Source organism: Phyllostomus hastatus, unplaced genomic scaffold (assembly GCF_019186645.2).
Source record: "Phyllostomus hastatus isolate PE091 unplaced genomic scaffold, TTU_PhHast_1.1 phas_contig_194, whole genome shotgun sequence".
In the NCBI taxonomy this organism is placed as follows: domain Eukaryota; kingdom Metazoa; phylum Chordata; class Mammalia; order Chiroptera; family Phyllostomidae; genus Phyllostomus; species Phyllostomus hastatus.
The window spans coordinates 887759-900849 of NW_025333703.1; the positions used below are offsets into that span (position 1 = coordinate 887759).

Genomic DNA, 13091 nt, shown 5'->3' on the forward strand with positions numbered 1-13091 from the left:
CTCTCCCTCCCAATTTTATATTGATTGTTGAGGCTGATGACACTCCACACATCAAGAGATTTTGAAAGTTTCTTACTCACAAATGGGACGCCTGGGCAGAGCAGGGCCTGCACAAACATATCTCGGGTAGCTTGTGCAGGTGGAGGGAAAAGGTTAGCTTTCATAGTAGACAGGAGGTAGAACTGGATATGGACTGAAATTTGCAAAATTTAAATTTCCCACTGGCTCTAAAGGAAGAGGGGCCTGTCCAGTTGTGGGGCCAAAGTGGAGAGAAAGGTAAAGCTTAAAAAGTCAGTGGTCAAACATCAAAACTGGAGTCAGACTCTTTATTACAAATAGGTACCATCAACAGTTTAACAATTAGTAAGTTTAAGCACACAGAAGTTAAATTGCCTAATGGCACATAATAGTAAATAGCAGCCTTTTCTCATTCACCACATTTTCTAGTCTGAATTTGTAAAATTCAACAAGGTTTGAGTTATAATAAAAACTCTTCAACATTCATTACCCATTTTTTCAGCATTAAATGTTCTGATTCTGAATAAACTGAATATCAGGTCAAAGGAACTGCCACATCAACTGTATTTTACTCTAGCATGAAATCTGATGAGCTACAACAAATGAAAGGCAGATAAAGGGTTTCCTACATTAATTATATTAGATTATGAATTCTAAGATGTTGATTAAGGTGTGCACACTGTCTAAAGACCTTTCCACATACCTTACATTCATGGGGTTTCTCACCAGTATGAATGCTATGATGTCGGGTAAGTTCTGAGACACGAATAAAGGCCTTTCCACATTCCTTGCATTTATAGGGTTTCTTGGCAGTATGAATTCGCTGATGTTGAGTAAGTTGTGAGGCACAAATAAAGGCCCTCCCACATTGTGCACATTCATAGGACTTTTCACCAGTATGAATTTGGTGATGTTGAAAAAGCTGGGAACCACAAATAAAGGCCTTCCCACATTCTCTACATTCATAATGTTTCATACCAGGATGAATTCTCTGGTGTTCAGTAAGTTGTGAACTACGAATAAAGGCCATTCCACATTCCCTACATTGATAACATTTCTCACCAGTATGAAGACGCTGATGTTGAACAAGTTGTGAACGCAGTCTAAATGCCTTACCACATTCCTTACAACCATAGGGTTTCTCACCAGTGTGAATTCTCTGATGTCGAGTGAGTTCTGAGCCACAAATAAAAGACTTCCCACATTCCTTACATTTATAAGGTTTATCACCAGTATGAATTCTTTGATGTCGGGTAAGGTGTGCAGATTGTCTAAAGGCCCTCCCACAGTCCTGACATTCATAGGGTTTCTCATCTGCATGAATTCTCTGATGTTGAATAAGATGTGAGCCACGAATAAAAGCTTTTCCACATTCCTTACATTCATAGTGCTTCTCACCAGTATGAATTCTCTGATGTTCATTAAGATAGGAAAAATGACTAAAAACCTTCCCACATTCCTTACATTTATAGGGTTTCTCACCAACATGAATTCCTTGCTGTCGTATACGTTCTGAGCCATAAATGAAGGGTTTTCCACATTCTTTAAATTTACAGAGTTTCTCTCCAGGAAAAATTTGCTGATGAAGAACAATAGATGTCTTCAGGCTGCAAGTTGGCATTTTTTCATAAGTCATTAGTGCTTGCCCCAGACATCCACCCTGATTTATCTTTTGCTTCTCAAGCTGGCCTTTGCATGCCCAGTCATCTCTGACACTGGAGCCTACAAGGCTATAACTTTTTTCCATTATCATCCACTGGGCTGATGTTACTTCACAGATTTCTTTTTGAAGACACAATTCCTTGGTCTTGCATCCGAATTCCAAGCCTGAAGGATAACCAGAAAGTAATCACATGATGTTTCTTCTTTGGAGAGAAATAAAGCTTCTATGGTAGAAATAAAAATAATGTCCCTAATAAGTGAAGATGGTGTACATAGACTTCAATTTGAAAAAGAGATCAAGAGCATAAACAGTTAAGAACTATGAAGAGGGTTCTTAGGAAAGTAAGTATAGCCAGTAGTTTTTAAATTTAGGTTAGATCAGAGTCATCTAAATAGTCTATTTTAAAAATTGAATGTCAGCGTACTCATATCAAGTAAATAAGAATTTAGAGCAATAGGTCCTAGGTTTCCTATTTTTAACACTCTCCACTAGCTAATTCCGATGTTGCACAAAATTTAAGAATCCCATTTAGAATTTTTCAGTGGTTTCCAACTACACTTAGAATAACATCCAAACACCTTACCGGAGCTTATGAGATCCTCCATATCTTTTCTTGGACATATCTCAATCAAAATTCTATCCAACATCTCAACCCACTTCTCACAGTTCATTATGTACGAAATATTCATCACCTGCAAGCATCTGATATAAACCAACTCTTTACCATTTCAAATGTTTTCATAGACTGTTCAGCTTGTTAGAAATTCTCTAAACTTGATACTTTGCATGGCTGGCTTCGTATTATACTATAAGTCTCAGGTAAAAAGTTATCTCCTTAGAAAGTTTGAGCTAGATAATCCTACTTAAATTCACTTCATTCTTTCTCATTGCAGTTTTCTGGGTTTTAGAATTATACAATCATTTATTTATTCATATGTAATATTTTATCTTACTGTTAAAACTCTTAAGGAGCAGGAACAATGGAATATCTCTCAATACAGAATAACTAACATCTCACTCATAATAGGTTTCCATAAATTTTTAAATGAATGAATTGTTTACTTAATTCATTCAACTGCTTATTGAATGAATTAATCCATTCAATTAATGGATTAATAAAGGGATTATTATAGGGATAAAGAGAAATATTATACAGATATATGCATGTATCTGTCCAGTTTGTGTTTATAATTATAGAATAGTTCTAAGCACTTGTCCCTGATTTTAATCTCTTCCCCATCACTGAAAATACAGGGTCTGGCAGAAGTAAGGCCTACTTGAGTGTGGTTGGTAGGGTAATAATATGGGTGTAATACTATATAGTTTTAATTTGAACATTTCACCTAAAATGTTATGTGGTGTGCTTAAGTGTGATATTGTTATGTTACAGAATTACATGCCTATGATTTTGTAATAAATGATTTTGAAATAAAAAGGAGAGTTATTTGTGTCAGTCCCTGTATATGCTGCTTTTTACTTCATCACGTCCCTCAGAGGCTTAAACAAAATTACAACCAAAGCTAGATGATTAAATGATGCAAATAGAAAAATAATACATATACCTAACCACCCATCTATCCAACCATGTCTCTATTTATCCTTTCTGTCTCCTTATTTCAACTACTGAACTGAGGTGCATTTTCTTTTAATCTTCACTTAAACTTGTGGTATTACTTACCCTTTCTTCCAAAACACCCTCTATTTTGTTCCTCCAGGTCCTTTCTCAGGGTCTCCCTTCCACTCTTGTCTAAGACCACTATATTTGTACTTCCCAGAAAACTGTATTTTCCCCCCAGGCATCCTAACATGTTTAAAGCATAATAAAAGACCTATGTAATGTTAATTAAGCAAAGGGAACTGAGAATGTTGGGAGATGAGGATCACCAACTGTTTGGTAGAATGAGTGGGTAAAGTAGACCACTAGGAACGCTATTAACAAAGGGTATACTGGATGTAAAATGAAGGAAATAATGGAGAATGACAATCTAGATAATGGAACAGACTGAGAATATTCTAAAATGTTGAGTATAGAATGATTACAATACAAATATCCCTATGACTACAGTATGGTAAGTTTTGTGGATACAATGAAACTATCATTTGGTGCAGGTGCTATAAAGATTGTCCTTGAAATAATACAGAAAGGAACTCAGGCAAAGTCTATAATAATGAATGATTTGACAGTAAAGGCTGAGAAATGGTTCAGAATAAAAGAAAAAGCAGTAATGAAATTCAGTGAGAACAGGATTCAGAGGGATTAGCATTTCATACCACACTCTGTTGATGATGACCTGTTACAAACAAACTGCTTTTTTTTTTATTAATCATTGTTCATATACAGTTTTCTCCTTTTTACTCCCAATCCAGTTCCCCCTCCCACCCGCCCCCCTTCCCTCCCATTACCACCCTCCCCTTAGTCTATGACCATGTGTCCTTTAAGTTACAAACAAACTGCTTTTACCTACTTCAATCTCCATTTCATCATATAGTAATAAATATAGAAATACTTGTTCCATAAGCTTATGGAGATTAGAAATAATATATATAAAGTAGCTGGCATAGTCAAGTGGTTGTTACTATCATTCTTATTACTACAAAAGAAGGTTCAGGGAAAAAGGGTGAAGGAGGACTAAGCAAGGAAAATGATATTAAGTTGTTCCGCACCTGCGCTGCTTTTCATAAAAGTCTATCATAAAGAAGATAAATGTGAAAGAAATGAAGCATGAAAAAAAAATCAGAAACCACGGACCTCCAAAACTCAAGCAGAAAGGTAAATATTATTCTATAATCATCCTCTTGTTCATGCCCTAATTATCTGCAATGTTAATTTTACTGTCAATTATATTCCCAATGGCCTAATCTAGCTTAAATTCCACAGTCCATCATTATAACTTAACTTGCATTCATCTTCCTAACCCTGAGTAAATCCAATCCCACCCATTGTTCTTCTCCACCTGAGTAGTTAAACATGGCTGGTAAAAAACACACCATCTTGACTAATAACCACACAACTCAAGTACACCCTCAGTATTTCCCCTCATCCCTACTACATTTCTTATTCTTTCACTCTGGGAAAAATATTCCCCACCTTTTCTCTCTCCTAAAACCTGGAAACTATCTCATGACTGATGTCCATACTGATTATTTCACTGAGAGAAAAAGAAAAGAAAGAACGAGAACATTTTCCTTTATGTAAGCAAATCAACCAACTTGTACATAAACTCCAATAGTCTGTTATCTCTGCTGATAAAGTGCTCTTGCCAAGGCCAATACCACTATTGGGCACTAAAGAACATCATCTCTGATATAACCTCTTCTCTTATATGCTTCTGCAGTTCACACCCCCTTCTCCTTCAAAAGTATTTTTCCTGATCTCCTGTTTTGGTCCCATCAGCATACAAAGACACTCCCATATATTCTCTTGTAAAGTGCACACACACACAACTTCCTTGATCTTGATCGTAGGACCTGCCCATGCAGCTAAATCACTTCTTTGTCCCTAGCTTTACAAAATTTCATACTACAGTAAATCCTCACTTAACATCACAGATAGATTCTATGACTTTAAGCAAACCAACCTATAATGAAACCAATTTTACCACAGGCTTATTAATATAACTGAGAGTTAAATTCCTACAAAGAGAAAACAAAATGACAATATTTGAGGACCTGCTATAGTTAGTTCCCACTTCACCATCCACCTATTGTCTCACTCTCTATTTTTTATTTTTGCATTAAAATTGTCTGCCACACAAAAAAAGTAAACTTATTTAAGTGGAAAAAACCAATGTAACAATTACTCAGCTTCAACAACTGCCAACTTATAATTTTGTTTATTCATTCACTTCTCACAGCAAATTCCACAGATTTTTAAAAAGATTTTATTTTATTTATTTGTAGAGAAAGGGGAAGGGAAGGAGAGAGGGAGAGAAACATCAATGTGTGGCCTCTCATATGCCCCCTACTGGGGACCTGGCCCACAACCCAGGCATGTGCCCTGACTGGGAATAGGACCGGTGACCCTTTGGTTTGTAGGCCTGCACTCAATCCAGAGCTACACCAACCAGGGCTTCAGATTATTTTGAAGCAAATTCCAGGCATCATGTTATTTCATCTTGAAATACTTCAGCATGAATCCCTAAGTCAAGGACATTTTGGCAAAAGTGTAATAATACAGTAATCATACCGAAAATTTAACAGCAATTCTTTAAGACCAAATATCTGCCCTGGCAGGTGTAGCTCAGTGGATTGAGCACCACCAGCCTACCAACCAAAGGGCCACAGGTTTGATTCCCAGTCAGGGCACATGCCTGGGTTGCAGGACAGGTCCGTCCCAAGTGGGGGGCCTGTAACAGGCAACCACACATTGATCACATTGATGTTTCTCTCCCTTTCTTTCTCCCTCCCTTCCCCTTTATTTATTTCTAAAAATAAATAAAATCTTTAAAAAAACCTATAAGATCAAATATCCATTTAGTCTTTCTATTTAATTACTTAATTATAAATGAGTAATTTTCCATTTGTGTGAACCAGGATGGATATGAAATCTATATATAAAACTGATTGATATCTTTAAGTCTCTTTTACTCTATAAGATATATAATTAAAGATAAAATACAGGTTTAGTTCAAAATAATCCCTCCAATTCATATTCAGGGCTATATAGTTTTTACTTAATGTTATCAATCTTACATCTGTGTTTCCTTTATCTCATACTGAAAATCTCAGTTTTCAAAGACTCCACCTAAATTGCTCATTTATTTTATTCCTCACTACATACACAATATTCTCAGAATAACAATATCAATACTTCTACCACTAATATTATTACTAAAAATGATGTAAGGTGAAGAGGGAGTTTTTTGGCAGGGGGGACATTAGTTTCTTTTGTCTTTGCACTGGATACATATTAATATTGAATTGCTTCACTTCTCTTTTGATCTCAGAAAGTTTTCTAAATTTATTTTAAAATTGTATAGGAAATTTATATAGTTCACAACTCAAATCTACAAAGCAAAGTATAGTCAAAGAAATCCTCTTCATCCTACTTCTTTCCTTCCCCTTGTAGGTAACAATTGAAGAAAACTTCTAAAAAATTATAATATCCTCCCTGTTTTAAATAGTAGCATACTTTAGTACAATCAGTGTTTGGCCTTGTGCTATCATTTTGATTTATGATACATAAACACTTGAACATGCACACATCCTTATCTTTTATATAAAGTATTTCAATTTATAGACTTTTTTACTTATAATGTACTCTGAGGTATATCTTTTCATATTTAGTAGAGTTTAGGTTTTGATCCTATGGTTATGTAATAAATTTATATAATTATCGTTCTCTCTTTTTTTGCTATTATTTTACAGACTTCCTATTATGAGAAATACTGAAAGTAATTACTAACCTCTTTTCTCTCTACCCAGCCTCTGATTCAAAGTAACTACTCCCTGTTAATACCTATAAGATAATTTGCAAGCTTATTATACTTATTCATATATTCTCCACATTCTCACACTACATTTTGGAGAATTATACTGTATCTACTATACCTAAACAATAAAACTATACTCTCTCCCTTAATAATACCACTGGATGTTAAATATACATATTATTGTATATTTAATGCTCACCACCAGTCCTTAAGTTGATATGTTTCTATTTTGTCTTTCCGAAGCTCATTTCCCAGTGGATTCATCAGGAAGAAGTTACAAAAATAATATACTCTGCTACTGTATATACTTAACAATTTGGCTACAGGTAATAGTTAGTTCCCACTATATAGCTCACAATTCTTAGCTCACAATTTAATGGAAAAATATAAATTGTTTTCTGTAATGAAGCTTTGCTATAGAAAGACCAAACAGCAATCTAATTTTTTACTTTTAAGTAACTTTATGCCTGGATACCAAAGATGTAATTTTTTCTGGACACATGGTGAACTGTTACAAAACATAATTCCAATCCTTTTGTTCATAATTATAATAAAGTCATTTTGAATCATTTCTATTGATTATTGTTCATTGCACTTTTATTGGAACTCATTATGAAGATGTTAGATCTTCATTGCCTATCTTCCATATTTTAAAGATATAATTAAAGTATATATAAAGTAAATATAAAACTCAATGCCAATAATATTGAAACTTTATATGAAAACTTACTCATGATCAAACAGAAAACTAGAATTATACCATAGCCACTAAAGTAAACAAGTCAGTGGGTAAAAACTTTCCTCTAGGCACATAAATAAAAATAATAAGGACTTCCAGCCAAGACAGATAGGTAGACACACTGTGCCTCCTCGTACAACCAAGATAGGGACAACAACAATTTAGAAAGAAAAAAACAACCAGAACTGACAGAAAATTGAACTGTATGGAAGTCCGACAACCAAGGAGTTAAAATAGACACATTCATCCAGATCAGTAGGTGGGACAGAGCAGCAAGACGGCCGGGTGGAGAGGGGTCGAGACACAAAAAGCAGTGACATTGGGTGTGCAAGGCACCCCAGGTGCACAAGATGGCAGTGGGAAGGCCCTGGGTGTGCAGGCAGCAGCAGGCAGACCCCGGGCACAGGGTGGCAATTGTGAAGTGAGGCACTGCACACCAGGCGGCTAGCTGACCTGGTGGTCCCACATTCCCACGCAGATAAACCAGGTGAAACTGGGAAGAGAGACAGACTGTGCAGCCCAGGGTCCCAGCGCCACGAAATAAGGCCTCAAAACACCAATTGAAAACACCTGCAGGAGTTGAGGCACAGGGAGAGACTCCCAGCCTCACAGGAGAGTGCACTGGAGAGACCCACAGGGTCCTAGAATGGACACAGGCCCACCCACATGGGAATCAGCACCAGAAGGGCCCAGTTTGTTTGGGGGAAGCAGTAGAGGGGACTGGGATCCAACAGAGAGCAGAGCAAGCATCATTGTTCCCTCTCAGAACCCACCCCCACATACTGTGTGACAACCCAGCAACATGGGTCGCTGCGTCCTGGTGAACACCTAAGGCTCCACCCCTCACTACATAACAGGCGCCACAAGACAAAAAAAAAAATGGCCCAAATGAAAGAACAGATCAAAGCTCCAGAACAAATACAATTAAGCAACGAAGAGATAGCCAACTTATCAGATGCACAGTTCAAAGCACTGGTGGTCAAGAGGCTCACAGAACTGGTTGAATTTGGTCACAAATTAGATGAAAAAATGAAGGCTACGCTAAGTGAAATGAAGGAAAATGTACAGGGAACCAATAGTGATGGGAAGGAAACTGGGACTCAAATCAATGGAGTGGACCAGAAGGTAGAAAGAAACAAACAAACAGAACAGAAGGAAGAAACAAGAATTCAAAAAAAAAATGAGGAGAGGCCTAGGAATCTCCAGGATACCTTTAAACAGTCCAACATCCGAATTACAGGGGTACCAGAAGGGGAAGAGGAAGAGCAACAAGTGGAAAAGTTATTTGAACAAATAATAAAGGAGAACTTCCCTAATTTGGCAAAGGAAATAGACTTCCAGAAAGCTCAGAGAGTCCCAAGGAAGTTGGACCCAAGGAGGAACATACCAAGACACATCATATTACATTGGCCAAGGCAAAAATGAAGGAGAGAATACTAGAAGCAGCAAGACATAAGGAGACAGTAACCTACAAAGGGGTTCCCATCAGTGTCAGCTGATTTCTCAAAAGAGACCTTGCAGGAAAGAAGGGGCTGGAAAGAAGTATTCCAAGTCATGAAAGGCAAGGACCTACAATCCAAGATTGCTCTATCCAGCAAAGCTTTCATTTAGAATGGAAGGGCAGATAAAATACTTCTCAGATAAGGTCAAGTTCAAGGAGTTCATCATCACCAAGCCCTTATTATATGAAATGTTAAAGGGATTTATCTAAGAAAAAGAAGATAAAAAACATGTACAGTAAAATGACAGCAAACTCACAACTATTAACAACCACACCTAAAACAAAAACAAAAAGAAACTAAGCAAACAACTAGAACAGGAACAGAACTACAGAAATGGATGGAGATCACATGGAGGGTTAGCAACAGGGGAGTGGGAGGAGGAGAGAGGGGGAAAAGATACAGAGAATAAGCAGCATAGATGGTAGGTAGAAAATGGACAGGGGGAGGGCAAGAACAGTATGGGAAATGTAGAAGCTAAAATAAGTATGACACATGGACATGAACTAAAGGGGGGGGAATGTGATTGGCAGAGGGTGTGCAGGGTGGAGGGGAATGAAGGGGGAAATGGGACAACTGTAATAGCATAATCAATAAAATATATTTTTAAAAAAGAATAAAAAAAACTGAGCAGAAACATCAATGGCCACACACTGTAGGAAAACAGACTACAGAATTAGTCCAAACAAGTCACTAAACAAATAAATTTTGAAGAAAAAAATAATAACAGCATTAACAACTCCTGGAAGGATTGAAGTTGCTATATTATATTATTTGAAATGTCATATTTTCAACAAAAATACTCAAACCATAAGTGTGTGTGTGTGTGTATTGGGGCAAGGGACATGGAGGGAAAATAGTCAATAAAAACTATCTCCCAGGAAGCCCAGAAATACACTTCAAAGCCACAAAACAAGTCTTAATAAATTTGAAGACAGTGAAATTATATTAAGTATCTTTTCCAATCACAATGAAATAAAACTGGAAATCAACAGATCAAGAAATCAAGAGCTAAAACTACAAAACTCTTAGAAGAAAACAAAGAGGAAAAGCTTTATGAGATTGGATATGGCAGGGATTTCCTAGACATGACAGCAAAAGTCATACAAAAAAAATAATTTTAAATTTTGAGCATCAAAGAACACCATGCTGTGGTCTGAATGTTAATGTTTCCCCCCACCTCTGGAGGGTGCTGAGGTCGTGTGGTAGAGCCCTCAAAAATGAGATTACTGCCTTATAAAAGAGTCTCCACAGAAATCACTGGCCCTTTCACAACATGAGGACACTGTGAGAAGGCAGCAGTTATAAAACAGAAAGAGAGGACATGTTGGTACCATGATCTTGAACTTCTAGCCTCCAGAACACTGAGAAATAAATGTTATTGTTTACGAGCTACCCAGTCTATGGCACTTTGTTATAATAGCTCAAATGGACTAAGACACACCATCAACAGAATGAAAGGCTACCCACAAAATAAAAGAAAACACTTGCAAATTACATATCCAATAAGGGATTATATACCCAGAATATACAAAGAATTTCTACAAGTAAACAACAGAAAAACAAACAATCCAATATTAAAATTGGCAAAGGACTTGAATAGCTATTTCTCCAAAGATATACAAATAAATAATAAGCACATGAAATAATGCTCAACATCATTAATCATTAGGGAAACACAAATCCAAACCACAATGAGATACCACCTCATGCCCATTAGAATGGCTATTATTTAAAAAAAAAAAAATATTAGTAAGAATGCAGAGAAATCAAAACCTTTGTGCATTGCTGATGAGAATATAAAATGGTACATTCAATGTGAAAGTGGCAGACCTACGTAGGCCTAGGAGGAATGGAAATCACCAGGCAGGAAAACTGTATTGTGGGAAACTAGCCTGGGAAAATGCCTGCCTGGGAAACTGCCTGCCAACCTTGCCCAGGACAAACAGATGCCCAGCTAAGATTAGGGCCTGGGGTTGGCCTAGCCTGCATAACAGGATGCAGCTTTAACATGAGGCTGACAAGATGTATCAAGAACAATGATCAGCAGAAATGGCACCCAGCAACCAGCTCTAGCCAATCACACTCTGACACGCCAACCAGTTACCCTTCTCGGGTTTTTGCACTTAAAAACCCTGCCCTAAGAACAACCAAGCAAATCTTAACCTCCATTGGTTGGCTCCCCAACCTCCCTAGGTTGACCCACTTTCCCCCACGAGTCCCAACCTCCCTTGGTTCCTTGGTTGGCTCCACTTTTCCCTCTTATTCTCTGCCAATGAACCCTGCTCCTTAGCTTGCTGCATTTGTCTGGTTTCTTGAGCAATTCCGATTTAACAGACAGTATAGCAGTTCCTCAAAAAATTAAACATACAACATATGATCCAACAATTCTACTTCTGGGTATCTGCCCAAAATCTTAAAAGCAGAGACTTAAAGAGATATTTGTACACCATGTTCCTAGCAGCATTATTTGCAATAGCCAAAAGATAGAAGCAACTCCATCAATGAATGAATGGATAAATAAAATACAGTAAATGTATACAACAGAATATTATTCAGCCTTAAAAAGAAACTTCTGACACATGCTACAACATAGATGAACCTTGAGGACACTGTACTTGAGGTAAGTAAAGTAAAATAAGTCATACATGAAAGGACAAACATTGTATGATTCAACTCATATGAGTTCCCTAGAGTCCTGAAATTCACAGATACAGGGGAGAAAGGAATTGGGAGTTATTATTTAATGAGAGCATAGTTTCATTTTGAGAGATGAAAAAATTCTGCAGTTGAATGCAGTGATGATTGTACAACAATGTGAATGAACTTAATGCCAATGAATTTATACTCGAAGAAGTTAAGATGGTAATAAATTTGATTATTCATATTTTATAATTGTAAGTAAATAAATAAATGACTCCTATCAAAATAATTAAGTATTAAGAAAATAACTTAAACAGCCTAGTGACAAAGATGGCAAAATTTCATATAAAAAGTATAAATAGCAAATATACTTAAAAAATGTTAAGCCTAATTAATAAAAACTAAAAATATAGTACAATTTTACATTCACTATTATGCAGTGAAAATAATTAACTTTCCCTAAAAGAGGTCAGGCATTTCTCCTAGATCCTGGAATTACCCAAGTATAGGAGGGCCCCAGAGTGAGGCCCTTGGACCACACTTGAAAATTTTGTATATATAATTTTTGTGTATATATATATACATACTATATATATATATATATACACAAAATATACAAATATATATAAAATATATATATAATATATATATTTAAAATATATAATATATATATAATATACAAATTTTATATATATATAAAATTTTGTATATATAATTTTTTTTTGTGTGTGTGTGTGTGTATATATATGTGTGTGTGTGTATATATATATATATATATATATATATATATATATAATTTTGAGATATAGTATTAGGTTCCTGAGTTGTGTGAGTTGGTCTAGTCAATTACCAAAGTTGAGGGAGTCCACGAAGATCCTCAAATTTGTAACTAGCTGATCTGAAATGAGGATGACTCTTGGACCCCTTGAATTTTCAGCAGGTGTCAGAAGTCTTGGGCATATTCTGCAGTCTGGAGGACTGTGCACTTAACATAGATGAATCCTATAAATATCAATAAATACTATTCCATATACTATGAAACAATTTTTATAAAATTCAATAGCAATAGCAAAATAGTATGTTTACTCAGTGATTCC

General features: G+C 36.1%; 1 protein-coding gene across 3 annotated transcripts in view; it reads right to left on the reverse strand.

Moving 5' to 3' along the window:
- Positions 1-312: 312 nt before the first annotated feature.
- The window catches only part of LOC123815533 (zinc finger protein 850-like), a 40963-nt gene continuing 28184 nt past the window's right edge, over positions 313-13091 (reverse strand). For all 3 annotated transcript variants that reach the window (XM_045833815.1, XM_045833813.1, XM_045833814.1), the window contains exon 5: positions 313-1845. In XM_045833815.1, the coding sequence (XP_045689771.1) occupies positions 653-1845 (1193 nt within the window). In that variant the 3' untranslated portion in view covers positions 313-652. The remainder of the gene's footprint in view (positions 1846-13091) is intronic.